The sequence below is a fragment of the Phyllobates terribilis genome, unplaced genomic scaffold, assembly GCF_046119375.1.
Source record: "Phyllobates terribilis strain yellow unplaced genomic scaffold, ASM4611937v1 Scaffold_7__3_contigs__length_470593459, whole genome shotgun sequence".
NCBI lineage: Eukaryota > Metazoa > Chordata > Amphibia > Anura > Dendrobatidae > Phyllobates > Phyllobates terribilis.
The window spans coordinates 153,590,572-153,617,719 of record NW_027362767.1 but is presented as its reverse complement, the minus strand read 5'-3'; the positions used below and the strand labels follow the sequence as shown (position 1 = coordinate 153,617,719).

Below are 27,148 nucleotides of genomic sequence, written 5' to 3'. Positions count from 1 at the left end.
GCCTAAAATACAAAGGAAATGTGTCATCTTTAACTTTAGGCCTTTAAGAGATCATTTCATCTTCAACTTGCTTAACTTGCTCCGAAACTTTTACATGTCTCTGTATGTGGACAGTAGTGATGCCATCAGCATTAACCGTTACTTAAATTTGAAGAGTAGTGATGTCATATTTTTAAAGAACTACAGCCCATAGTTAGTTGGTGAGTCGTGATTTCATCGTTATGAGACATAACTTGGAGGGGCAGTGATGTCATCGGTGTCATGTGACTAGATGAGCTCTGATTGGTGGTTATGGGACCTTTCAAGGAGACATTTGGGCGTTTTCTTTTTAGGCAGGACCCCTCCCTCCTCACAGTATTATTACTGGGTTTCTCATCATGTGATGTGCAGGTGCATGCAATCTATTGTCCTCTGTTATCAGGCATCCCACTATATACCTTATTTTATGTAATGGAAATTCTGATTGAACAATACCTGTAACCACAGATACTTAGGATCTGCAGCGGACCATCTAGTGACGATTTTACGAGATTATGGTTTCCTTCTCTTCCTTTCTAAAGATGTATTGATTCGTCATCCGTCTGGACGTCGTCTCTGGTTACAAAGCTTCAGTGGAAAAATTGTGCGGCTGCAAGCGATGTATCTCCATTATGTACAGTGGCTTGCAAAAGTATTCAACCCCCCCCCCCCCCCCCAAAAAAAAAAAAAAAAAACACCCTCCGCTGCCCATTGGCTTTTTACCTATTTTGTTACATTATAACGGGTGTATAAATATTTTGGTAATCCGATTTGTGTGTGATGCATCAGCACTAAATAGTTGGTGAAGTGAGAAAAATATAGGAATAAAGTAAATTTATGGGATCATATAGCTAAACATTGGCATGTGCATATGTATTCACCCCTTTTGCTATGAAGCACCTAAAAATCTCTTGTGTAAACAATTACCTTAGTAAGTCCCATGCTTAGTGACAGGACGTCCCCCTGTGTGCAATCTAATGTCACATGTCTGTCAGTATATATACTTTACCTTTTCTGAAAGGCCACAGAGGCTGCAACACCATTAACAAGAGGCACCACCAACCAAACACCATGAAGACCAAGGGGATCACCAAACAACACCATGAAGACCAAGGAGATCTCCAAACAAGACCATGAGGACCAAGGAGGTCTCCAAACAACACCATGAAGACCAAGGAGATCTCCAAACAACACCATGAAGACCTAGGAGATCTCCAAACAACACCATGAAGACCAGGGAGATCTCCAAACAACGCCATGAAGAACAAGGAGATCTACAAACAACACCAAGAAGACCAAGGAGATCTCCAAACAACACCATGAAGACCAAGGAGATCTCCAAACAACACCATGAAGACCAAGGAGATCTCCAAACAACACCATGAAGACCAAGGAGATCTCCAAACAACACCATGTAGACCAAGGAGATCTCCAAACAACACCATGAAGACAAAGGAGATCTCCAAACAACACCATGAAGACCAAGGAGATCTCCAAACAACACCAAGAAGACCAAGGAGATATCCAAACAACACCATGAAGACCAAGGAGATCTCCAAACAACACCATGAAGACCAAGGAGATCTCCAAACAACACCAAGAAGACCAAGGAGATCTCCAAACAACACCATGAGGACAAAGGAGATCTCCAAACCAGACCATGAGGACCAAGGAGATCTCCAAACAACACCATGAAGACCAAGGAGATCTCCAAACAACACCAAGAAGACCAAGGAGATCTCCAAACAACACCATGAAGAAGAAGGAGATCTCCAAACAACACCATGAAGACAAAGGAGATCTCCAAACAAGTCAGGGACAAAGTTGTTGAGAAGTACAAGTTAGGGTTGGGTTATAAAAGAAATATCCCAATCTCTGATGATCCCCCGGAGCACCATCAAATCCATTATCATCAAACGGAAAGAACATGGTACCACAACAAACCTGCCAAGAGAGGGCGCTCACCAAAACTCTCAGCACGGGTAAGGAGGGTATTAATCAGAGAGGCAGCACAGAGACCAAAGGTAACCCTGAAGGAGCTGCAGAGTTCCCAAGCAGAGACTGCAGAAGGTGCTGTCGTCAGATGAGACCAAAATAAAACTTTTTGGCCACCAAGGTATATGCTATCTGTGGCACCAAACCAACACATCTCATCACCCCCAAAACATAATCCCCACAGTGAAACATGGTGGTGGCAGCATCATGTTGTGGGGATGTTTTTCGGCAGCAGGGAAAGGGAAAATGGTCGGGGATTCGCTACAATTGTATTTATGATCCTTCCTTATTTCTTCAGCCCTGATAGTTTCAGTACAGAAAAAACATAGTATAGTATATGATAGAGTAGTTCTTCTCTTTTTCAGGGGCGGCAGTGTTGGCACAAGAAGATGACTTGGCCATGTCTTTGCACTTTATGAATTTTGGCAGCAGCCCCCTCACATCTGCTGAAGGCAAGCTGGATGGAACCAAACACAACTTCATCGAGAACCCGCAATACTTCTGTGATGCCTGTAAGAAAGTATATATATACAGGTTAATGAAACTTGGGGTACTGGATAATGACGCTGATACTTGGGGTACAGGATAATGACACTAGGGGTACAGGATAAGGACACTAGGGGTACAGGATAATGAATCTGAAATTGTTGTACATGATAATGAAACTGACACTCAGGTTACAGGATAATGACACTTGGGGTACAGGATAATGACAATTGGGGCACAGGATAATGACACTGACACTTGGAGTACAGAATAATGACACTGACACTCGGGGTATGGGATAATGACACTGACACTCGGGGTACAGGATAATGACACTGACACTCGGGGTAAAGGATAATGACACGGACACTTGGGGTACAGGATAATGACACTTACACTCGGGGTGCTGGATAATGACACTGACACTCGGGGTGCAGGATAATGACACTTACACTCGGGGTGCAGGATAATGACACTTACACTCGGGGTGCAGGATAATGACATGGACACTTGGGGTACAGGATAATGACACTGACACTTGAGGTACATAATAATGACACTGACACTCGGGGTACAGGACAATGACACTGACTCGGGGTACAGGACAATGACACTGACACTCGGGGTACAGGATAATGACACTGACACTCGGGTACAGGATAATGACACTGACACTTGAGGTACATAATAATGACAGACACTCGGGGTACAGGACAATGACACTGACACTCGGGGTACAGGACAATGACACTGACACTCGGGGTACAGGATAATGACGCTGACACTCGGGGTATAGGACAATGACACTGACACTCGGGGTACAGGATAATGACGCTGACACTCGGGGTACAGGACAATGACACTGACACTCGGGGTACAGGATAATGACACTGACACTCGGGTACAGGATAATGACACTGACACTTGGGGTACAGGATAATGACACTGACACTCGGGTACAGGATAATGACACTGACACTCGGGTACAGGATAATGACACTGACACTGGGGGTACAGGATAATGACACTTGGGGTACAGGATAATGACACTGACACTCGGGTACAGGATAATGACACTGACACTCGGGTACAGGATAATGACACTGACACTGGGGGTACAGGATAATGACACTTGGGGTACAGGATAATGACACTGACACTTGGGGTACAGGATAATGACACTGACACTTGAGGTACAGAATAATGACACTGACACTTGGGGTACAGGACAATGACACTAACACTCGGGGTACAGGACAATGACACTGACACTCGGGGTACAGGATAATGACACTGACACTTGGGGTACAGGATAATGACACTGACACTCGGGGTACAGGATAATGACGCTGACACTCGGGGTACAGGATAATGACACTGACACTTGAGGTACATAATAATGACACTGACACTCGGGGTACAGGACAATGACACTGGCACTCGGAGAGTACCGGAGAATGACACTCGGGGTACAGGACAATGACACTGACACTCGGGGTACAGGATAATGACGCTGACACTCGGGGTACAGGACAATGACACTGACACTCGGGGTACAGGATAATGACACTGAAACTCGGGTACAGGATAATGACACTGACACTTGGGGTACAGGACAATGACACTGACACTCGGGGTCCAGGATAATGACACTGACACTCGGGTACAGGATAATGACACAGACACTTGGGGTACAGGATAATGACACTGACACTCGGGTACAGGATAATGACACAGACACTTGGGGTACAGAATAATGACACTGACACTCGGGGTACAGGACAATGACACTAACACTCGGGGTACAGGACAATGACACTGACACTCGGGGTACAGGATAATGACACTGACACTCGGGTACAGGATAATGACACAGACACTTGGGGTACAGGATAATGACACTGACACTCGGGTACAGGATAATGACACTGACACTTGAGGTACAGAATAATGACACTGACACTCGGGGTACAGGACAATGACACTAACACTCGGGGTACAGGACAATGACACTGACACTCGGGGTACAGGAGAATGACACTCGGAATACTGGATAATGATACTGACACTCGGGGTGCAGGATAATGACACTGACACTCGGGGTACAGGATAATGACGCTGACACTCGGGGTACAGGATAATGACGTTGACACTCGGGGTACAGAATAATGACGTTGACACTCGGGATACAGGATAATGACGTTGACACTCGGGGTACAGGATAATGACACTGACACTTGGGGTACAGGATAATGACACTGACACTCGGGGTACAGGACAATGACACTGGCACTCGGAGAGTACCGGAGAATGACACTCGGGATACTGGATAATGATACTGACACTCGGGGGACAGGATAATGACACTGACACTCAGGTTACAGGATAATGACACTTGGGGTACAGGATAATGATAATTGGGGCACAGGATAATGACACTGACACTCGGGGTACAGGATAATGACACTTACACTCGGGGTACAGGATAATGACACTGACACTCGGGGTACAGGATAATGACACTGATACTCGGGGTACAGGATAATGACACTGACACTTGGGGTACAGGATAATGACACTGATACTTGGGGTACAGAATAATTAAATTATCTTTATTTTCCAGGTGTTCAGCACATCAAGAGGAGAGACATTTTGCCCAAGTGGGAGCTGGGAGAAGGGGCCTTTGGTAAGGTGTATTTGGCTGAGTGCTATAACCTGACCCCAGATGAAGAGAAGACTCTAGTAGCTGTAAAGGTAATGTGGATACATTGGGTTGACCCTGTAGGATAAGTCATTGTCAATGAGTAGGTCCATACATGTAACCACTCGGTGATTCACTACTTGCCTATAGTGACCTAAAGCAGGAACTGTAATTCCTTGGAGCCAATGGTACTCCAGCGCAAGGGTCATTGTTTGGATTGTTTCTCAACTATGGATTATTGGGTCATAATTGGGAATATTAAAAATTGGCTACCAAGACAGTGCAACTTAAAAGATGTCCAAGAAGGTCAAACTGTCTCCTCCCATCCTCTTCCATGCATTCCTAAACCCACATGTTACCTTAACATCACTGCTTAATATGTTCTCCTTTACTCCAGGCTCTTAAAGAAGCTACCGAGATGGCCCGCCAGGACTTCCAGCGAGAGGCCGAGCTACTCACAGTACTCCAACATGAGCACATTGTGAAGTTTTATGGTGTCTGCACCGATGGGGAACCGCTCATCATGGTGTTTGAGTACATGAAGCATGGAGACCTCAACCGCTTTCTTAGGTTAGTTGCCTTTAAGGCCAAAGTAGACTTGTTTGGCTTAGACAGTAGTCCCTTTTCCAGGGTACTCTCAGCTGATAGGAGGATGAGGGCTTGTTTAGAAAACAGAAGAGAACCAAATCATCAGAACTCGGCCCATCTGTGTAGATCTCAAGAAAGGTAGATGAACTTACTCTCAGAAGGCAAAGTAGATGTGTGTAGACAAGTAGGAAGGTAATGGTTGGGATTATCGGCCAAGGGGTTAGGTTGGAATTTATTAGGGCATCGGGTTTGGGGTTTTATTGGCATGGACCTCCATGGGAAGTAGTGGTCTACCTCCAAAGATTGAATAGCCAGGATCTGACATTGTAGCATGGCCATTCTGGTGGATCCTACCAGTCCCTTCTTACTTCCTACAACGATCATATGATCACTGAGGCCACTGATTGGCTGCAGGCGGTCACATCAATGGTGTATGATTGCTGCAGAAAGGAGGGAGAGACCGACGGAGAGCGACTAAGCATGATCAGTGGAAGACTGAAAAAGTCATTACTTGCCCAAACTTCACTCTTCCCTAAACTTTTTGAAATTCCAAAAAAAAAACCTTTTGGCCAACAACCGAGTTTCCCTACTTTCCCGTGTACATGCACGCTCGGCTTGGAGGAGGGTCCTTACTGAAGAATGGACACCTTTAGCCGCAGCTTATCTCATGTGAGAACAAAGGATTGGACATGTTGGAACTCAACATGCAGCCATCCTACTTTTCTCCGACTGGGGAGTGTAAAAATTTCCCCATAAGCCTCAGATATTTAGCCAGTCATTCTGAAATGGACAGGTACGGCGCACTTTGCTCCTAGATGTTTGGGGATCAACTCTACACAGAAGAATTATCCGGATATTATTATTTTCAAATAATTAATTCCAGGTTTGTTTTAACCCTTCCCCACTCCTCAAAGAAATGCTGAGGGTTGTTCCCTACCTCCATCTTTACAGCGTCCCTTCTGCCAACACATCCCCCTCCCTACCCCCAATACTAGCGAGCTGCCATTATAACAGTGGATGTGCCTCTCGCCTCCTCCGCCTGCCATCTCTCCGGCTAATGCACTCCTCTCTGCAATATTGATTAGATTATCTGTCTGAGAGGCTCAAATAGAAGGAGATTGCCCATCAGTTGAAATAAACAGAGACTTTTTGATTGGTCCCGTAGGTATTAGACGTAGACGATGGGCTGCCAGTGGCATCGCACAGTGTCCGGGTACTGATGGGGAGATCGCAGAGACACCGTGTTTTATGGTTATTGTTACACTGGGACTGAGAAATGTATGCTCTAATCGTGGCTGTTCAACACATGAAATATTTCAAGTATGGACAAGAACTCTGTTTCCCCCTTATCTGGAGGACCTCAACATTTGTAAAACAGTCTTTGCTGCCGGGGGGGGTTGGAACAGTTACATCCGATCAGTGCAGGTTATGAAGAGCATTGTGCTATTTTGTATATTCATGGTAGGTACCCACCACTCGAGAACTTGGAACATACAGTGCCTACAAGTAGTATTCAACCCCCTGCAGATTTAGCTGGTTGACACATGCGGAATTAACTTGGCATTGTGACATTTGTACTGTAGATCAGCCTGGAAGTGGGAAATGCACTGCTGCAAATTTTTTTTTTTTTTTTTTTTTAAAACGTTAAAAGTTAATTCAGAGTGTCATTTATTATTCAACCCCTCAAACCACAAGAATTCTGTTTGGTCCCCCTAAAGTATTAAGAAGTAGTTCAGGCACCAAGAATAATGAGCTTCACATGTGTGGATTAAAGATCTCTTTTGCCAGCCTTTTCTGACTATTTAAGACCCTCCCCAAACTTGTGAACAGCACTCAGACATGGTCAACATGGGAAAGACAAAGGAGCATTCCAAGGCCATCAGAGACAAGATCGTGGAGGGTCACAAGGCTGGCAAGGGGTACAAAACCCTTTCCAAGGAGTTGGGCCTACCTGTCTCCACTGTTGGGAGCATCATCCGTAAGTGGAAGGCTTATGGAACTACTGTTAGCCTTCCACGGCCTGGACAGCCTTTGAAAGTGTCCTCCCGTGCCGAGGCCAGGCTTGTCCGAAGAGTCAAGGCTAACCCAAGGACAACAAGGAAGGAGCTCCAGGAAGATCTCATGGCAGTGGGGACATTGGTTTCAGTCAATACCATAAGTAACGTACTCCACCGCAATGGCGTCATGTCAAGGCTCGTCTACAGTTTGCTCAGGATCACTTGGAGGACTCTGAGACAGACTGGTTCAAGGTTCTATGGTCTGATGAGACCAAGATCGAGATCTTTGGTGCCAACCACACACGTGACGTTTGGAGACTGGATGGCACTGCATACGACCCCAAGAATACCATCCCTACAGTCAAGCATGGTGGTAGCAGCATCATGCTGTGGGGCTGTTTCTCAGCCAAGGGGCCTGGCCATCTGGTCCGCATCCATGGGAAGATGGAAAGCACGGCCTACCTGGAGATTTTGGCCAAGAACCTCCGCTCCTCCATCAAGGATCTTAAGATGGGTCGTAATTTCATCTTCCAACAAGACAACGACCCAAAGCACACAGCCAAGAAAACCAAGGCCTGGTTCAAGAGGGAAAAAGTCAAGGTGTTGGAGTGGCCTAGTCAGTCTCCTGACCTTAACCCAATTGAAAACTTGTGGAAGGAGCTCAAGAATAAAGTCCACATGAGACACCCAAAGAACCTAGATAACTTGGAGAAGATCTGCATGGAGGAGTGGGCCAAGATAACTCCACAGACCTGTGCCGGCCTGATCAGGTCTTATAAAAGACGATTATTAGCTGTAATTGCAAACAAGGGTTATTCCACAAAATATTAAACATAGGGGTTGTATAATAATTGACCCACACTTTTATGTTTAAAATTTAATAAAATTCAACTGAGCAACATAACTTTTTGGTTTGTAAGATTTATGCTTCTGTTCATAAAACCTACTCTCGTTTGCAGTTTGAAGGCTCTAACTTATTTGCATCTTATCAAACCAGCTAAATCTGCAGGGGGTTGAATACTACTTGTAGGCACTGTAGATGTAGTGACACAAAATTGCCATACTCTCTCCAAAAATGAGAACTTGCCTGTTATGGAACTGATTGATAGGATCCCATAAACCATCAGATCTTTGGGCTTTACCATTGACCTATCTCCAGAAGAAGATATCTTCTGTTGGTCTACAAGATGTATGTTCTTCATCTATTATACAGATCGCATGGACCAGATGCCAAGATTTTGGATAACGGCAATGGACAACCATTTGGACAGCTCAACCTGACCCAGATGTTACAAATTGCCTCCCAGATTGCCTCGGGCATGGTTTACTTGGCATCTCTACACTTTGTCCACCGGGATCTTGCCACTAGGAATTGCCTCGTTGGGAACAATATGGTTGTCAAGATCGGTGATTTTGGCATGTCCAGAGATATCTACAGCACTGACTACTACCGGGTAAGGACACGGGAAGGGACATCAGGCTTTGTGTCCCATAAGTTTTCGCACTCTAGTTGGGGTGGGTCTACCTCCCTTGTGGTGGTAGTTGGGTTGACAGTCTACATCCATTCCGTTCTACGTGGACTCATATGAATGGACAACATTTGAGTCCCCTGTATAGATCTTTATCAAACACAGCATCCACCAAAAAGGGCAGAAGGGCATGAACTATCTCATGGCCAAAACTAATTCCAATATAACCATGTAGGGTCCCAAAGAGAGGTGGACTTAATTTAGAACACTTGGTCATCTCCATATCAAACATACAGTATAATTGATAGCCAAGTTCTTTGGATCATTTGAGGTCCCAATAATTGGAGCTCCACCGCTTAAACAGTTATGGGGCATCCTTTCAATAAGGCCTTTTTTCACAGTTGGTTTGTTTCTGACCATCCAGTTGCCGGTGTAAACAAGGCAAGTGATCAACTACTCTTTTGATGGCCAATCACATCTTTTATGGAGGCCTAAAAATTCATTGGTCGACAGCACATTTTCTTTTCTAAAAAGGGATATGCTGCCGACAGTAATAATCAGAGGTGGAACACATTACTCCCTTTTTGAAAATCTTCCTTAATAAGTAGCAATCGACTTCCTAAGTCTTTGATAGGCGCTCGATACTGTCCACTTGAAAAGACCCAATAGAAGGAAAAGGATTTTCTAGGTTTATCAGAGTCCGATCAAATGAGGACTCTGATAAACCTGGAAAGTCTTTTTCCTTCGTGGTCATCAATATTCTCAACCAGAAAATCCCCTTTTAATACATTTAGGTAACATTAAGCTCAATGCCAAGCAGCAGCTACGAAAGCAAAAAAAAAATCTAATTCAAATACAATATTTCCCCTCAAGAAATCCCTCAAATTGAATACAGGGAATAGTTGTATTCAATAGTTGATGGTGATCCTTTTTTATCCATAAAGGAAAGGATTCTTTACAGTAAGAGTGTTAAAAAGTTAAAACCTCAACCCAGGGCCGGATCCAGGTTTTTCTGGGCCCCGGGCAAAGGAGTATCAGTGGGCCCCTTTAACACATACCACGATTCATGATGCACAGATACTGCAGAGAAATATATATATAGTACAATGCCAAAGATTTCACTTCTTATATTACATGAGTGATATCTATTGTAAATTCCACAATAGCTCAGAAACTGGCGAATCGCTCCACACAGAATACTGGCCCCCATAAAATGCTCCATAGAGGATTCTGGTCCCCATATAACACTCCATACAGAATACTGGCCCCCATAAAATGCTCCATACAGGATACTGGTCCCCATATAACGCTCCATACAGAATACTGGCCCCCATAAAATGCTCCATACAGAATACTGGCCCCCATATAACGCTCCATACCAGGATACTGGCCCCCATATAACGCTCCATACCAGGAAACTGGCCCCCATATAACACTCCATACAGAATACTGGCCCCCATAAAATGCTCCATACGGAATACTGACCCCCATATAACGCTCCATACAGAATACTGGCCCCCATATAACGCTCCATATGGAATACTGGCCCCCATATAACGCTCCATATGGAATACTGGCCCCCATATAACGCTCCATATGGAATACTGGCCCCCATATAACGCTCCATACAGAATACTGGCCCCCATAAAATGCTCCATACGGAATACTGGCCCCCATATAACGCTCCATACAGAATACTGGCCCCCATATAACGCTCCATACAGAATACTGGCCCCCATAAAATGCTCCATACGGAATACTGGCCCCCATATAACGCTCCATATGGAATACTGGCCCCCATATAACGCTCCATACGGAATACTGGCCCCCATAAAACGCTCCGTACAGGATACTGACCCCCATATAATTCTCCGTACAGGATACTGGTCTCTTTATAACGCTCCATACAGGATACTGGCCCCCATATAATGCTCCATGCAGGCTGTTCCCTCCACATAATGCCCTATGTAGGCTGTGCCCCGCTTATAATGCCGCATGCAGGCTGTTCCCCCCCTTATAATGCCCCATGCAGGATGTCACCACCCCCATATAATGCCCCATGTAGGATGTCACCACCCCCATATAATGCTCCATGCAGGATGTCACCACCCCCATATAATGCCCCATGCAGGATGTCACCCCCCCCTCTTTATAATGCCCCATGCAGGTTGTGACCCCCCCATATAATGCCCCATGCAGGATGTCACCCCCCCCCTCTTTATAATGCCCCATGCAGGATGTCACCCCCCCATATAATGCCCCATGCAGGATGTCACCCCCACATATAAATGCCCCATGCTTACATACATAATAAAAAATCCAATACTCACCTCACTCCTCCTCACCTGCTGCCGCTGCTCAGGTCCGGACTCCAGCGTTGCCGGCGTCGTCCTGCTCTGCGCTGCCTGTGACGGCTCAGGGGAGGGCACGGTGGAAAGAAGTCACCGCACCCTCTGACCTGAGACGTCACAGGCAGCGCACAGCAGGAAGACAGTTGATCTGCGGAGGCACGGGGAGAGGTAAGTATCCGGCTGCTGGGGCCCTAAGCAAGCGGGGGAGAAGGGCGGGCGCTGACACCGCTCTCCTCCGCCCATAGCCCAGCGGGTTCCCGACCTCGAGTGCGCCCGCCGCCTGCTCAGGGCCCCGGCACTTGCCCTGGTGGTCTGGGTGCTGACGCCGGCCCTGCGGCTCAATCCCAGGATGTTGTAACTGCACAAAAATCCACTTATCTGCAAAGCCGTAGTCACTCAGCAGCTTAGTGCGAGAATGAAGTACCAAATCCCTCCCCACCTGCATTAGCCAGAGCTAACCGTAAATCTCCCCTAACATTGGAAAAGCCCCATCAAATTAGGATTTCTGCCTGATGGTAATCCTAATAAAAAGCCGATGCATTTGTAAGTAAGCAATACGATGGAGCATTTAGCTGCCATGCTCTGGTGATGGCACGGGTCCAGATGGAGATTTTATAGCCCATGTGAACCATGAGCACCTGCCAAGTCCTCGGTGCAGTCAGGAGATCCTATCCATCTTCATATCCTTCAAGGACTCTAGCGGGATTTGAACTTGTGACATCCTGGATTGCCCGAGCCTCCTTCTTTCCCTTTTAGTGCTCTGAAGTTGTCTCTTTGTCAGTCTCGTATTCATATTTAATGCCGGGCTATGATGGGAATATAAGAAAATCACTTAGTGCATGGAAAAATCCTACAACGGAGGGGAAACTTGGGGGGAGTTACTGACGAGGGGTCTGAGACGTGCATCACGACTTCAGCTTCTTAGCAGGATCAATAGATTACTATCAGTAGTGCCTGTAATTGTAGTACTAGCTATGTCCAATAGGTGTCACTAGAGAGATGGCTTTCTTCTTATTTGAGGAGAGCTAATTAGCATAATTTTCCCAAGGAGCATTGCCCGGTCTATAAGACCCTACATCATGAAGAAACATGCCCCACTTAGACTGAAGGAAGCATATTCTCCCACCTCCTCCTTTCTTCATATGTGGCAGCAATGGAGAAGAAGCAGGGGAGTCGGGCCGATCTGAAAACTTACTGTAGTGAAATGGAAGAGCTCGACTATGTAGCAGAGTTGATGTGTCAGGTGGCACACTGACTCAATTCTGCTATGTTACTGGACTTTGCTAAATACATGTATCACCTGACATACTGAACTCTGCTACGTTGCTGGACTCAGCTATGATACTTGAGCCACTTGACTGATGTAGCAGAGTCCAGCAACATAGCAGAGTTGAGTATGTCAGTTGATACACGTATTTAGCAAGTCCAGCTTTGTAACACTATTGAGTTGGTCAAGTGACTCACTGATGCCGCGGAGTTCAGAAATATACCAAAGTTGAGTATGTCTGGTGGCTCAAGTAATGTAGCAGACCCCAGCAATGTAGCAGAGCAGAGTTGAGCAGGTCAGGAGGCTCAAGTAATATAGCAGATTCCAGCTATGTACCAGAGTTGAGCATGTCTAGTGACTCAAACATATAGCAGAGCCCAGCAATGTAGCAAAGTCCAGCAACGTAGCAGAGTTGAGTAGGTCAGGTGGCTCAAGTAATGTAGCAGAGCTCGGCAACGTAGCAAAGTTGAGAAGCTCGAGAGTCTCAAGTAACATAGCAGAATCCAGCAAAGTACCAGAGTTAAGAATGTCCAGTAACTCAAAGATATAGCAGAGCCCAACAACGTAGCAGAGTTGAGTAGGTCAAGTGGCTTAAGTTATGTAGCAGAGGCCGGGGGTGTGCTAGTACTAGTGAACATGCAAACTACCCGAACACTCAGATGACATGCCAACACCCGAGCCGGCCTACAGGGCCTAAGAGTGTGACTTCAGAGGTGTGCGCCAGGTTACCATGGTAACCCAATTTGCACAAGAGCAGAGAGAGACCAGGAGCCAAGACAGCTGAATAACACTATGTCTACAAAAGAGTAAATCCATCAATGAATGGATCCTGCCCACCAGGACCAGAACTCTGCCCTCAGCCCCTTCTGCTTGCTGCCAGTGAGTGGAAACAATCTCGTCTCCATCCTGATCATGGAGACTCATCCTGCTGATACCGAGGAGCAGAGCCGAGAACACGCTGATAATGGGGCTGTATTCTTGATATTGACAGGTCGGGGGTCGGACCATGCTGCCCATCCGCTGGATGCCCCCCGAGAGTATCTTGTATCGTAAGTTCACCACGGACAGCGACATCTGGAGCTTCGGCGTGGTCCTGTGGGAGATCTTCACCTACGGGAAGCAGCCATGGTACCAGCTCTCCAACACAGAGGTAACGTAGCTCCGTATGTATAACATCTCTGCTTACAGTCAGTGAATTTATTTCCGTATTATCGGAGAACCCCTTTAAGAGGTGATAACCTGGGAAGTTTCTGGGCACTGGAAGGCGCTCGTCTTGGCCTCTCCCGGCCGATGCCAAGAAAGCTTTCTCAATAAGTAAATTAATATCAAGAAAGAGGGATCTGATTTTAATTTTTCCAGTGCTTGATGGGATAATTAGATTGCGCTGCCCTGCGGGTCAGTAAGTGACCTCGTCAGGAACCGGAGAAGGTAATGAACTCAGGAGACACCGGATAAGTGGCTCTTTACTCCATCAGGAGGGATTAGGTTACCGGGGCCCGAGGCGTCCGGCGCAGAGAGGGAACATCTACAAACACAACATTATTTATCCTGACGGGTAATTCTATTTCCAGGGAATCGCCATCGTTACCTTACAGCAAGTGGAAGCCGCTGCCTCATTATATGGACGCACAGCGTCTAGACGGATACGGCAGGGGGCATGGGAGAGATGATAGATAGAGAGATAAATGATAGATAGAGAGATAGATGATCGATAGATAGATAGATGAGAGATAGATAATAGATAGATAGATAATAGACAGATAATAGATAGATAATAGATAGTAGATACATAATAGATAGACAATAGATTGATAATAGATAGACGATAGATGATAGATAATAGATAGATAATAGACAAATAATAGATAGATAATAGATAGTAGATACATAATAGATAGACAATAGATTGATAATAGATAGATGATAGATGATAGCTTGAAAGATAGATAGATAATAGATAGTGTGACAGAGTCACTGGTGTTATATACGAGGGGAGGTATGTGTCACTCCGGCTGCTAGCCTGTGCGAACTGAAACCTACAAACTTTCTGCTAGCATGTAATATGCTGGGGGTTAACTCACTTAAAGGGTGTGTTTTTTTGTGAATGGCAAAAAGAATGGGAAGTCATTCACACTACCTCCCCTCAGGGTGTGGTTGAGCAAGTTTAAATGCTCAGGCACTGTTTTTTTTTTCTGTAGTGTGTGGTCTGGAGAGTGAAGTCTCCAGGCTGTATTTGGTGAAGGACTGGTGTTTGGTGAGACTTCACTGTGCTACCCAAAGCAGGCCAAGCCTCGCTTGCTAATGGACTTTGTTATACTTTATCTTTTATTTTCCGCTATCCCAGAGAGGGCCTGTTTATTTTTGTGGAACCGTGCTTGAGCTTATGCAGTCTAAATAAACCAACAGGAAGTTAACCCGAGACGTGTGTCCTGTGTCTGCCTCTGGGAGTGCCGAACAAGACGCTTTACCACAGTTGTTGTGAGAGTGCTGGCAAGATTCCAGGAGCACGTGTACCTGCCATAGAGAACGGTGGATGTCCTGAGTGAAGGCTGCCAGCCAGCCAGAGATGTCCAGCAGCATGGGAGAGCCCCTGAAACACCGACTTCAAAGCCAACAAGCGCAGCACCAACAACACCTGCAGAGCCAGCAGAGCATGAAGCAGGCGCACTGGGAGAAGCTACATCAATACCGGGAGCTACAGCAGCAGCAGCAGCAAGCTCAGCAGGAGACGATAAAACTGTTGCTGCAACAGATCCAGTTGCAGCAAAAGGCGCAGCAGCAGGAGCAGCAACAGCAGATACAGCCTCTGGCGGATGCCATCCAGGGCCGGGTAACTGCTCCACCCCCAGGACCGACAGATGACTCACACGTCAGGAAGGCGGTAAGACGGGCCATGCAGAAGATGACCCACCGGGGATGATGTAGAAGCCTTTCTGATAGTCTTTGAGAGGGTGGCTGATCGGGAGAGACTTCCACCAGAACAGTGGGCAAAGGTTCTGGCGCCATATTTGTCAGGTGAACCCCAAAAGACATATTATGATTTGGCACTGCAGGATGCCAAGGAATATGCCAAACTAAAGACAGAGATCTTAGCACGCCTGGGAATGAATATGGCGGTGAGAGCTCAACGAGTCCACCCTGGGCGTATGCTGGCGACAAACCACCTCGCTTGCAGATGTTTGACCTACTGCATCTCATTCAGAAGTGGTTGCAGCCATAGTCCTCTACTCCGGCCCAGATGGTTGAGCGGGTGGTGATTGATAGAATTGTGCACTCCCTTCCCAAGTCGGTACAGACTTGAGCTGCCCAGGGCGATCCCCAGAATGCAGACGACTTAATCGGCCTGGTAGAGAGGTACCAGGTGGTTGAGAAATCCTTCGGGAAACCGGATCTAGTCACTTCCCCGTACTGGGATACCCAAAAGGGGACGGGTTCACCACGGAAGGGGTTTAGAGCCACAACTGGGGGGCGTCCCACTTCCACTGAAGGTGCCGCAAGGACTGTTGTTAAGGATATAGTCTGTAGGCGGTGTCACAATCCTGGACATGTAGCCGCCCGGTGTCATATGTCCCCTGAGCTCATGGACTGCAGCCTAGGCAGATGGTGCTCCTATTATGCCTATCCAGCCTGCAGTGTGGACTGTCGACCCGGCGAGGGGACACAGGCGAGTGCCGTATCCATTAATGGAGTAAAGGTGCTTGGACTATTAGACTCTGGGAGTCTGGTGAACTTAATCAGAGCTACCCTTCCACACCAGTTGGTCCCTTCCAAAACTGTGGGTGTTCGGTGCATCCATGGGGACACTAAGGACTACCCCGTGGCCACAGTGACAGTGGGAACAGACTGTGGTGCCTAGTCCCACGAGGTTGGGCTGGTTTTATCACCTGATACATCCCGTCATACTGGGCCGTGATTTTTCTTTGTTTTGGAACTTGTGGGGAAAGGGAACTGGACTAAGTAGCATGGGGAAAAGCCAGGTCACTGGGAAAATACCCCCGATGCAGTTTCAAGTGGATGAGTTCCCATTGTGCGTCCTTGCCGGCGATGAGGGTGAGACGGTGACCGAGGAGGCCAACCTCCCTGAGTTAGATGTGTCCGGAGAGAACTTTGGGACTGCTTAAGTTCAGGACCTGTCCTTAAAGGGGGCATTTGACCAGGTTACTGTATGTAGTGGGGTTGCTCAAGAGTCGGGGGTCTACATCAGGTTCCCTCACTTTGCAGTTCAGGGGGAGTTGTTGTATCGGGTGGCCCAACTAACTTGCTTGAGATAGTGGAACAGCTTCTAGTGCCGGGGCCATACAGACAGAGGATACTAGATATGGCCCATTCACATGTTCTCGGGGGACGCCTAGTGGTCGAGAAAACTCAGGAGAGGACATTGAGAAGGTTTTATTGGCCAGGGTGTTACCGAGAAATTCTAGACTATTGTAGGTCCTGCCCCACCTGCCAAATAACCGCTCCCTCTTCCCACTTCCGTAGTCCATTAGTTCCACTACCGGTGATAGAGGTCCCCTTTGAGAGGATTACTATGGACCTAGTGGGGCCCTTAGTCAAGTCAGCCCTAGGCCACCAATACATTCTGGTGATCATGGACTATGCGACCCGGTATCCAGAAGCGGTACTGCTAAGGAACTCATCGAGCAAATGTATAGCCAGGGAACTTGTCCATATATTTGCCAGGACCGGTCTGCTGAAGGAAATCCTAACGGATCAAGGGACCCCGTTCATGAGCAAGGTAAAGAAGGAGCTGTGCAAGGTAATCCAGATTACCCAGCTGCGAACCTCTGTTTATCATCCGCAGACAGATGGCCTAGTAGAGCGCTTTAATAAAACCCTGAAAGCGATGCTCAAGAAAGTCATAGAGAAGGATGGGCGTGACTGGGACTACCTGCTGCCATTTCTGCTCTTCTCGGTAAGGGAGGTTTCACAAGCCTCTACTGGCTTTTCTCCGTTTGAGCCAATGTATGGACAACATCCGCGAGGGCTCCTGGATATCGCTAAGGAAACCTGGGAAGCCGAGGTTACGCCACATTGGAGCATCATTGAGCATGTCACCCAGATGCAGGAAAGAATAGCGAAAGTGATGCCGATCGTGAAGGCGCATCTCCTCCAGGCGCAGGAAGCCCAGGCAAGGGTCTATAACCGATCGGCGAGGCTGAGGCAGTTCCAGCCCGGGGACCATGTTTTGGTGCTAATCCCCACAGTCGAGAGCAAGTTCCTGGCCAAATGGCAAGGTCCCTATGAGGTGGTGGAGAAAGTCAGCAAAGTTAATTATAAAGTCCACCAGCCTGGCCGAAGAAGCCACATCCAGTGTACCATGTGAACTTGCTCAAGCTGTGGCAGGACCGGAAACCTGTGGAAACTCCTTGCCTGGGAGCCAGTCCTGAAGGCAAGGTGGAAGAGGTCACTATAGCAGAGACTCTATCGCCAGCCCAGAAGCAACAGTGTCGAGAACTGCTACAGCAGAATTGTGACCTGTTCTCAGAGTTGCCGGGGCGTACTCAGGAGGTAGAGCATGACGTGCTAACAGAGCCACATGTAAGAGTGAATCTGAAGCTGTACCGGATTCCTGAAGCACGCCGGGAAGTGATCTTGGCCCAGGTGAAGAGGATGTTAGACCTCGGTGTGATAGAGGAGTCAAAGAGTGGCTGGTCAAGCCCAATCGTCCTCGGGCCAAAACCCAACGTAGAGTGGAGGTTTTGTAACGGCTACCACCGGCTGAATAAGGTGCTTAAATGTGACACATACCCGATGTGACGCATACCTGATGCACCGCGTCGATGAGCTCATCGAGAGGCTGGGACCAGCGAGGTATATCACCACCCTTGACCTGACGAAGGGCTATTGGCAGATCCCCATGTCCCAGACGGCCAAGGAGAAGACGGCTTTCTTGACACCTGATGGGTGCTTTCAATACACTCGGATGCCGTTCGGAATACAGGGGGCCCCAGCCACCTTCCAGAAGGCTATGGATCGGATCCTATCCCCACATAAGAAGTGTGCCGCAGCCAACCTTGATGACATTGTAGTCTTTAGCCCAGACTGGGCTAGTCATCTACCTAAACTATAGGCCGTTCTGGATGCTCTGAGGAAGGCGAGATTTCTGATAAATCAGAAAAAATGTACCGTTAGAAAAGAGGAGGCCAAGTGCTTGGGCTATGTCGTCGGGAGAGGCAAAATAAAGCCACAAGTCACTAAAGTGGAGGCAATCCAGAACTGGCAGAAACCGCTCTCCAAGAAGCTAGTGAGAGCGTTCCTGGGAATGGTGGGATATTACCGGCGGTTTATCCCAAATTTTGCCATGATGGCCGCACCACTAATGGATCTCCTAAAAGGCACCAGATCAACCATGGTGAAGTGGATGGAGGAAACAGAGGCCGCGTTTCAACTGTTGAAGTCAGCACTATGTAAACAGCCGGTCCTGGTCGCACCAGACTTTAAGAAAGAGTTTGTGGTCCAGACTGACGCTTCAGAGGTTGGTCTAGGAGCCGTACTCTCTCAAGAGTTAAATGGGGAAGAACATCCCATTCTCTATCTGAGCCGGAAGCTTTTGTCCTGCGAGAAGAACTACGAAATAGTAGAAAAAGAGTAAAAAAAAAGGTAAAAATGCCAGGGTAACTAGATGGTCCCTAGGTCTTCAGGACTTTAACTTTCACGTGGAGCATAGGCCCGGGAAGTTACACAGGAATGCTGATTCCCTCTCTAGAATTCCCTGTCTGGTATTTGAAGGTGCCCAAACCCCCGGCTTTAGGCAGAGGTAGGGAATATGTGACAGAGTCATTGGTGTTATATACAAGGGGAGGTATGTGTCACTTCGGCTGCTAGCCTGTGTAAACTGAAACCTACAAACTTTCTGTCAGCATATTATATGCTGGGGGTTAACTCACTTAAAGGGTGTGTTTTTTTGTTAATGGCAAAGAGGGTGGGAAGTCATTCACACTACCTCGCCTCAGGGTGTGCCTGAGCAAGTTTAAATGCTCAGTCACTATTTTTTTTTTCTGTAGTGTGTGGTCTTGAGAGGGAAGTCTCAAGGCTGTGTTTGGTGAAGTCAGAGAGCAACACCGAAGGACTGGTGTTTGGTGAGACTTCACTGTGCTACCCGGAGCGGGCGAAGCCTCGCTTGCTAATGGACTATGTTATACTTTATCTTCTGCTTTCCGTTACCCCGGAGAGGGCCTGTTTATTTTTGTGGAACCCTGCTTGAGCTTATGATGTCTAAATAAACCAGCTGGAAGTTAACCCGAGACGTGTGTCCTGTGTCTGCCTCTGGGAGAGCCGAACAAGTCGCTTTACCACAATAAATAGAAAGATAATAGATAGATAATAGATAATTGATAGTAGATAGATAGAAAATAGATAGATAGATAATAGATAAATAATATATAATTGATTTTTAATAGATAGATAATAGATAGATAGCTAAGTGTCTGGCAGCAGCTTCCTCCTCTCTTCTTGGCGGCGCGTGCTTGTGTATGGGAGGTGGGTCGGGAGGAGTATGAGCTGATGAAGGTCAGTAGACTTACACTTACTTTGCCCTCTTCATGAACCGTATGATGTCTTCTATTTTCCCAGTGGAGCTCAACATGACGGCACAGAATATTCCTGGTCCACCAGTGTCACCATTTGGTGTCACCATTTGTGGTCCACAATCTTTCATAGTTTTACATAAAGTGCAGTACTAATTGTTCCTCCGGAGAAAGTTTCCAACATCTAACTCGTAGACTTTCTGAGCTCCACTAGATGATGGTGGAATTAGGACTTAATTATTAGGCACCCGATTTACAATGTTTTCTGTACTCTTTTCATGTCATCTCATCTGACTTTTTCTACCCTAGGCTATTGAATGCATTACCCAAGGACGAGAACTTGAAAGACCCAGAACCTGCCCCAGTGAGGTCTACACCATCATGCAAGGCTGCTGGCAGAGAGAACCTCAGCAGAGGCTTAACATTAAGGAGATCCATCGTAAGCTCCAAGGTCTGGTCAAGGCCCCACCAGTATATTTAGACATTCTCCAGTGAAATGTGCCACCAACCACAGAAACTAAAGATCAAACATTAAAGCTTTACTGTTTCCTGCAAGTCCATCACTCTTATATACACCACAGAAGAAGCTTTGCTAATGCTTAACCCGGACCTCTGACTCATAGAAGGTCCTGGATCTCCATCGAGTCTTCTAAACTATGGTGGGGGGGATATCAGGAACTTCAAAGCCAAGCAAGCTCCTCGTAGAAGCCAATCATGGAAGGTCTCCTATGAACTATTATGGGAGCCATAAGGACTATGACAGCACAATGACGACCAGACCCAAATATCTCCTGGTCAACTAGAGTGGAAGAAGATCTGACCAGACATCTGCCAATGCAATGACATGTTTCTGTAGGACATTCCAAGACCAACCTAATGCGTCTACTAAGATATCGCCTATCTTCTGCTGTTCCACCCACCCCAACCTCCTGTCCTGACCTGCCATGTAGAGACTTGTGGGATTGGAAGATCCACTGTACCATGACTCTCAAAGATGAAAGTTGTATCCTGGGGGACATTTCTCAGACTATGTATGACTCGATCTTATATCTTTTATGAGGTTTGCTTAAATATGGCTTCCTCCACCCCCGAGACCATGAATCGTGTCACATATATGTTAATTTATTAGAATCCTACACTCTGTAATGCAGATGGTTCCTTACATAAATGTACTGTCTACGATTTACACGGTGCTGCTGTATGTACATACTTGATTCAGTTGCATTCGAAGGCTGCATCATATAATTTGCCGAAATGTCCTAAAGCCAAACTCAACCGTGATTAGTGACAATGTATGTTGTGCATACACTGCATTACTAAACCTGTATTATACTCCAGAGCTGCACTCACTATTCTGCTGGTGCAGTCACTGTGTAGATACATTACATTACTGATCCTGTACTGATCCTGAGTTACATCCTGTATTATACTCCAGAGCTGCACTCACTATTCTGCTGATGCAGTCACTGTGTACATACATTACATTACTGATCCTGTACTGATCCTGAGTTACATCCTGTATTATACTCCAGAGCTGCACTCACTATTCTGCTGGTGCAGTCACTGTGTACATACATTACATTACTGATCCTGAGTTACATCCTGTATTATACTCCAGAGCTGCACTCACTATTCTGCTGGTGCAGTCACTATGTACATACATTACATTACTGATCCTGAGTTACCTCCTGTATTATACCCCACAGCTGCACTCACTATTCTGCTGGTGCAGTCACTGTGTACATACATTACATTACTGATCCTGAGTTACATCCTGTATTATACTCCAGAGCTGCACTCACTATTCTGCTGGTGCAGTCACTGTGTACATATATTACATTACTGATCCAGAGTTACCTCCTGTATTATACTCCAGAGCTGCACTCACTATTCTGCTGGTGCAGTCACTGTGTTCATACATTACATTACTTATCCTGTACTGATCCTGAGTTACATCTTGTATTATACTCCAGAGCTGCACTCACTATTCTGCTGCTGCAGTCACTGTGTACATACATTACATTACTGATCCTGAGTTACATCCTGTATTTGACTCCAGAGCTGCACTCACTATTCTGCTGGTGCAGTCACTGTGTACATACATTACATTACTGATCCTGTACTGATCCTGAGTTACATCCTGTATTATACTCCAGAGCTGCACTTACTATTCTGCTGATGGAGTCACTGTGTAGGTACATTACATTACTGATCCTGAGTTACATCCTGTATTATACTCCAGAGCTGCACTCACTATTCTGCTGGTGCTGTCACTGTGTACATACATTACATTACTGATCCTGAGTTACATCCTGTATTATACTCCAGAGCTGCACTCACTATTCTGCTGGTGCAGTCACTGTGTACATACATTACATTACTGATCCTGTACTGATCCTGAGTTACCTCCTGTATTATACTCCAGAGCTGCACTCACTATTCTGCTGGTGCAGACACTGTGTACATACATTACATTACTGATCCTGAGTTACATCCTGTATTATACTCCAGAGCTGCACTCACTATTCTGCTGGTGCAGTCACTGTGTACATATATTACATTATTGATCCTGAGTTACATCCTGTATTATACTCCAGAGCTGCACTCACTATTCTGCTGGTGCAGTCACTGTGTACATACATTACATTACTGATCCTGAGTTACCTCCTGTATTATACTCCAGAGCTGCACTCACTATTCTGCTGGTGCAGTCACTGTGTACATACATTACATTACTGATCCTGTACTGATCCTGAGTTACATCCTGTATTATACTCCAGAGCAGCACTCACTATTCTGCTGGTGCAGTCACTGTGTACATACATTACATTACTGATCCTGTACTGATCCTGAGTTACATCCTGTATTATACTCCAGAGCTGCACTCACTATTCTGCTGGTGCAGTCACTGTGTACATACATTACATTACTGATCCTGTACTGATCCTGAGTTACATCCTGTATTATACTCCAGAGCTGCACTCACTATTCTGCTGGTGCAGTCACTGTGTACATACATTACATTACTGATCCTGAGTTACCTCCTGTATTATACTCCAGAGCTGCACTCACTATTCTGCTGGTGCAGTCACTGTGTACATACATTACATTACCGATCCTGTACTGATCCTGAGTTACATCCTGTACTATACTCCAGAGCAGCACTCACTATTCTGCTGGTGCAGTCACTGTGTACATACATTACATTACTGATCCTGTACTGATCCTGAGTTACATCCTGTATTATACTCCAGAGCTGCACTCACTATTCTGCTGGTGCAGTCACTGTGTAGATACATTACATTACTGATCCTGTACTGATCCTGATTTACATCCTGTATTATACACCAGAGCTGCACTCACTATTCTGCAGGCGCAGTCACTGTGTAGATACATTACAGATCCTGTACTGATCCTGAGTTACCTCCTGTATTATACTCCAGAGCTGCACTCACTATTCTGCTGGTGCAGTCACTGTGTACATACATTACATTACTGATCTTGTACTGATCCTGAGTTACATCCTGTATTATACTCCAGAGCTGCACTCACTATTCTGCTGGTGCAGTCACTGTGTACATACATTACATTACTGATCCTGTGTTATATTCTGTATTATACTCCAGAGCTGCACTCACTATTCTGCTGGTGCAGTCACTGTGTACATACATTACATTACTGATCCTGTACTGATCTTGAGTTACATCCTGTATTATACTCCAGAGCTGCACTCACTATTCTGCTGGTGCAGTCACTGTGTACATACATTACATTACTGATCCTGAGTTACATCCTGTATTATACTCCAGAGCTGCACTCACTATTCTGCTGGTGCAGTCACTGTGTACATACATTACATTACTGATCCTGTACTGATCCTGAGTTACATCCTGTATTATACTCCAGAGCTGCACTCACTATTCTGCTGGTGCAGTCACTGTGTACATACATTACATTACTGATCCTGAGTTACATCCTTTGTTATACTCCAGAGCTGCACTCACTATTCTGCTGGTGCAGTCACTGTGTACATACATTACATTACTGATCCTGTACTGATCCTGAGTTACATCCCGTATTATACTCCAGAGCTGCACTCACTATTCTGCTGGTGCAGTCACTGTGTACATACATTACATTACTGATCCTGTACTGATCCTGAGTTACCTCCTGTATTATACTCCAGAGCTGCACTCACTGTTCTGCTGGTGCAGTCACTGTGTACATACATTACATTACTAATCCTGAGTTACACCCTGTATTATACTCCAGAGCTGCACTCACTACTCACTATTCTGCTGGTGCTGTCACTGTGTACAAACATTACATTACTTATCCTGAGTTACATCCTGTATTATACTCCAGAGCTGCACTCACTATTCTGCTGGTGCAGTCATTATGTACAAACATTACATTACTTATCCTGTACTGAATATATGTACACTGTGATTCCAACAGCGGAATAGTGAGTGCAGCTCTGGAGTATAATACTGGATGTAACTCAGGATCAGTAATGTAATGTATGTACACAGTGACTGCACCAGCAGAATAGTGAGTGCAGCTCTGGAGTATAATACAGGAGGTAACTCAGGATCAGTACAGGATCAGTAATGCAATGTATGTACACAGTGACTGCACCAGCAGAATAGTGAGTGCAGCTCTGGAGTATAATACAGGATGTAACTCAGGATCAGTACAGGATCAGTAATGTAATGTATGTACACAGTGACTGCACCAGCAGAATAGTGAGTGCAGCTCTGTAGTATAATACGGGATGTAACTCAGGATCAGTACAGGATCAGTAATGTAATGTATGTACACAGTGACTGCACCAGCAGAATAGTGAGTGCAGCTCTGGAGTATAATACAGGATGTAACTCAGGATCAGTAATGTAATGTATGTACACAGTGACTGCACCAGCAGAATAGTGAGTGCAGCTCTGGAGTATAATACAGGATGTAACTCAAGATCAGTACAGGATCAGTAATGTAATGTATGTACACAGTGACTGCACCAGCAGAATAGTGAGTGCAGCTCTGGAGTATAATACAGGATATAACACAGGATCAGTAATGTAATGTATGTACACAGTGACTGCACCAGCAGAATAGTGAGTGCAGCTCTGGAGTATAATACAGGATGTAACTCAGGATCAGTAATCTAATGTATGTACACAGTGACTGCACCAGCAGAATAGTGAGTGCAGCTCTGGAGTATAATACAGGATGTAACTCAGGATCAGTAATGTAATGTATGTACACAGTGACTGCACCAGCAGAATAGTGAGTGCAGCTCTGGGGTATAATACAGGATGTAACTCAGGATCAGTAATATAATGTATGTACACAGTGACTGCACAAGCAGAATAGTGAGTGCAGCTCTGGAGTATAATACAGGAGGTAACTCAGGATCAGTAATGTAATGTATGTACACAGTGACTGCACCAGCAGAATAGTGAGTGCGGCTCTGGAGTATAATACAGGATGTAACTCAGGATCAGTAATGTAATGTATGTACACAGTGACTGCACCAGCAGAATAGTGAGTGCAGCTCTGGAGTATAATACAGGATGTAACTCAGGATCAGTAATGTAATGTATGTACACAGTGACTGCACAAGCAGAATAGTGAGTGCAGCTCTGGAGTATAATACAGGAGGTAACTCAGGATCAGTAATGTAATGTAAGCACACAGTGACCGCACCAGCAGAATAGTGAGTGCAGCTCTGTAGTGTAATACGGGATGTAACTCAGGATCAGTACAGGATCAGTAATGTAATGTATGTACACAGTGACTGCACCAGCAGAATAGTGAGTGCAGCTCTGTAGTATAATACAGGATGTAACTCAGGATCAGTAATGTAATGTATGTACACTGTGACTGCACCAGCAGAATAGTGAGTGCAGCTCTGGAGTATGATGCTGTAGAGAGCACAACAACGGATATTTCAGCTGAAGAAGACTTTCTTGTTGGCCCCTTTTTTACCATTGCACTCTGAAACCCAAATGTAACCGTGCGTCCACCATCTGCAATGACATTCTAGAAATCTAGAATATGCGGTTTCTTGCTTTGACCGTTTTGGTTAATTGCATCTTCGATGGATCCATAAAACTGTGATGGTTTTGGAACTCTCTTAAGGTTCCCCGGTAGATTTCAGATCTGTCACTTTCACAGTCAGGATGGTAAACCTGCCCTAAGATACCTGGTGTGGGGAAAACCAACTCTCCCAAACAAGGTCCAATCCAGAATTATAGATGGCTTTGCCTGTCCCCACCAAACATGTATGAAGCTGAGGTTCCATAGGTGGGAAACAATCAGAAAAAAAGGTCCTCAAACCAAAAATGTTAGGTCTAGAACTATCCAACAGTCCATGCGGTGGACCTTCTCAAAACAAATGTATCTCATGTTGGGTTGGATTCCTAATATTTTCCTGCTAAGTGATGGAAAGGACTTTTGGAATTTTCTATGGAACATTCTGTGGATCCATCTGATCACGCGGTGGGACCAGTATGGACGTCCACATCTAGAGTATCGATAGGTTCCTTGTGCCAAAATTAGCCATTACTTGACGTGTCCCTTATCATCTTCATTTTCTTCTTGAGCTTGTAGGCTTCATATATGATTAGAATGTAAGCTCTTAGGACAAGAAACCCAAGTCAGTGATTATCTCCTTCCTTTTCCCCCTCTTATATATATAGAGAATGATCATGATGTCAATATCATTTATCCTAGATTGTAAACTCTTGGGAC

The 27,148-nt window shown here is 45.9% G+C and overlaps 1 protein-coding gene across 1 annotated transcript in view; it reads left to right on the top strand.

The window, feature by feature from the left end:
• The window catches only part of NTRK1 (neurotrophic receptor tyrosine kinase 1), a 133,392-nt gene extending 111,660 nt beyond the window's left edge, over positions 1-21,732 (top strand). Inside the window, exons 12-17 of the mRNA XM_073639451.1 lie at positions 2,379-2,525; positions 5,123-5,253; positions 5,598-5,770; positions 8,999-9,239; positions 13,864-14,022; positions 20,708-21,732. Of these exons, the coding sequence (XP_073495552.1) occupies positions 2,379-2,525; positions 5,123-5,253; positions 5,598-5,770; positions 8,999-9,239; positions 13,864-14,022; positions 20,708-20,893 (1,037 nt within the window). The 3' untranslated portion in view covers positions 20,894-21,732. The remainder of the gene's footprint in view (positions 1-2,378; positions 2,526-5,122; positions 5,254-5,597; positions 5,771-8,998; positions 9,240-13,863; positions 14,023-20,707) is intronic.
• Positions 21,733-27,148: the final 5,416 nt, after the last annotated feature.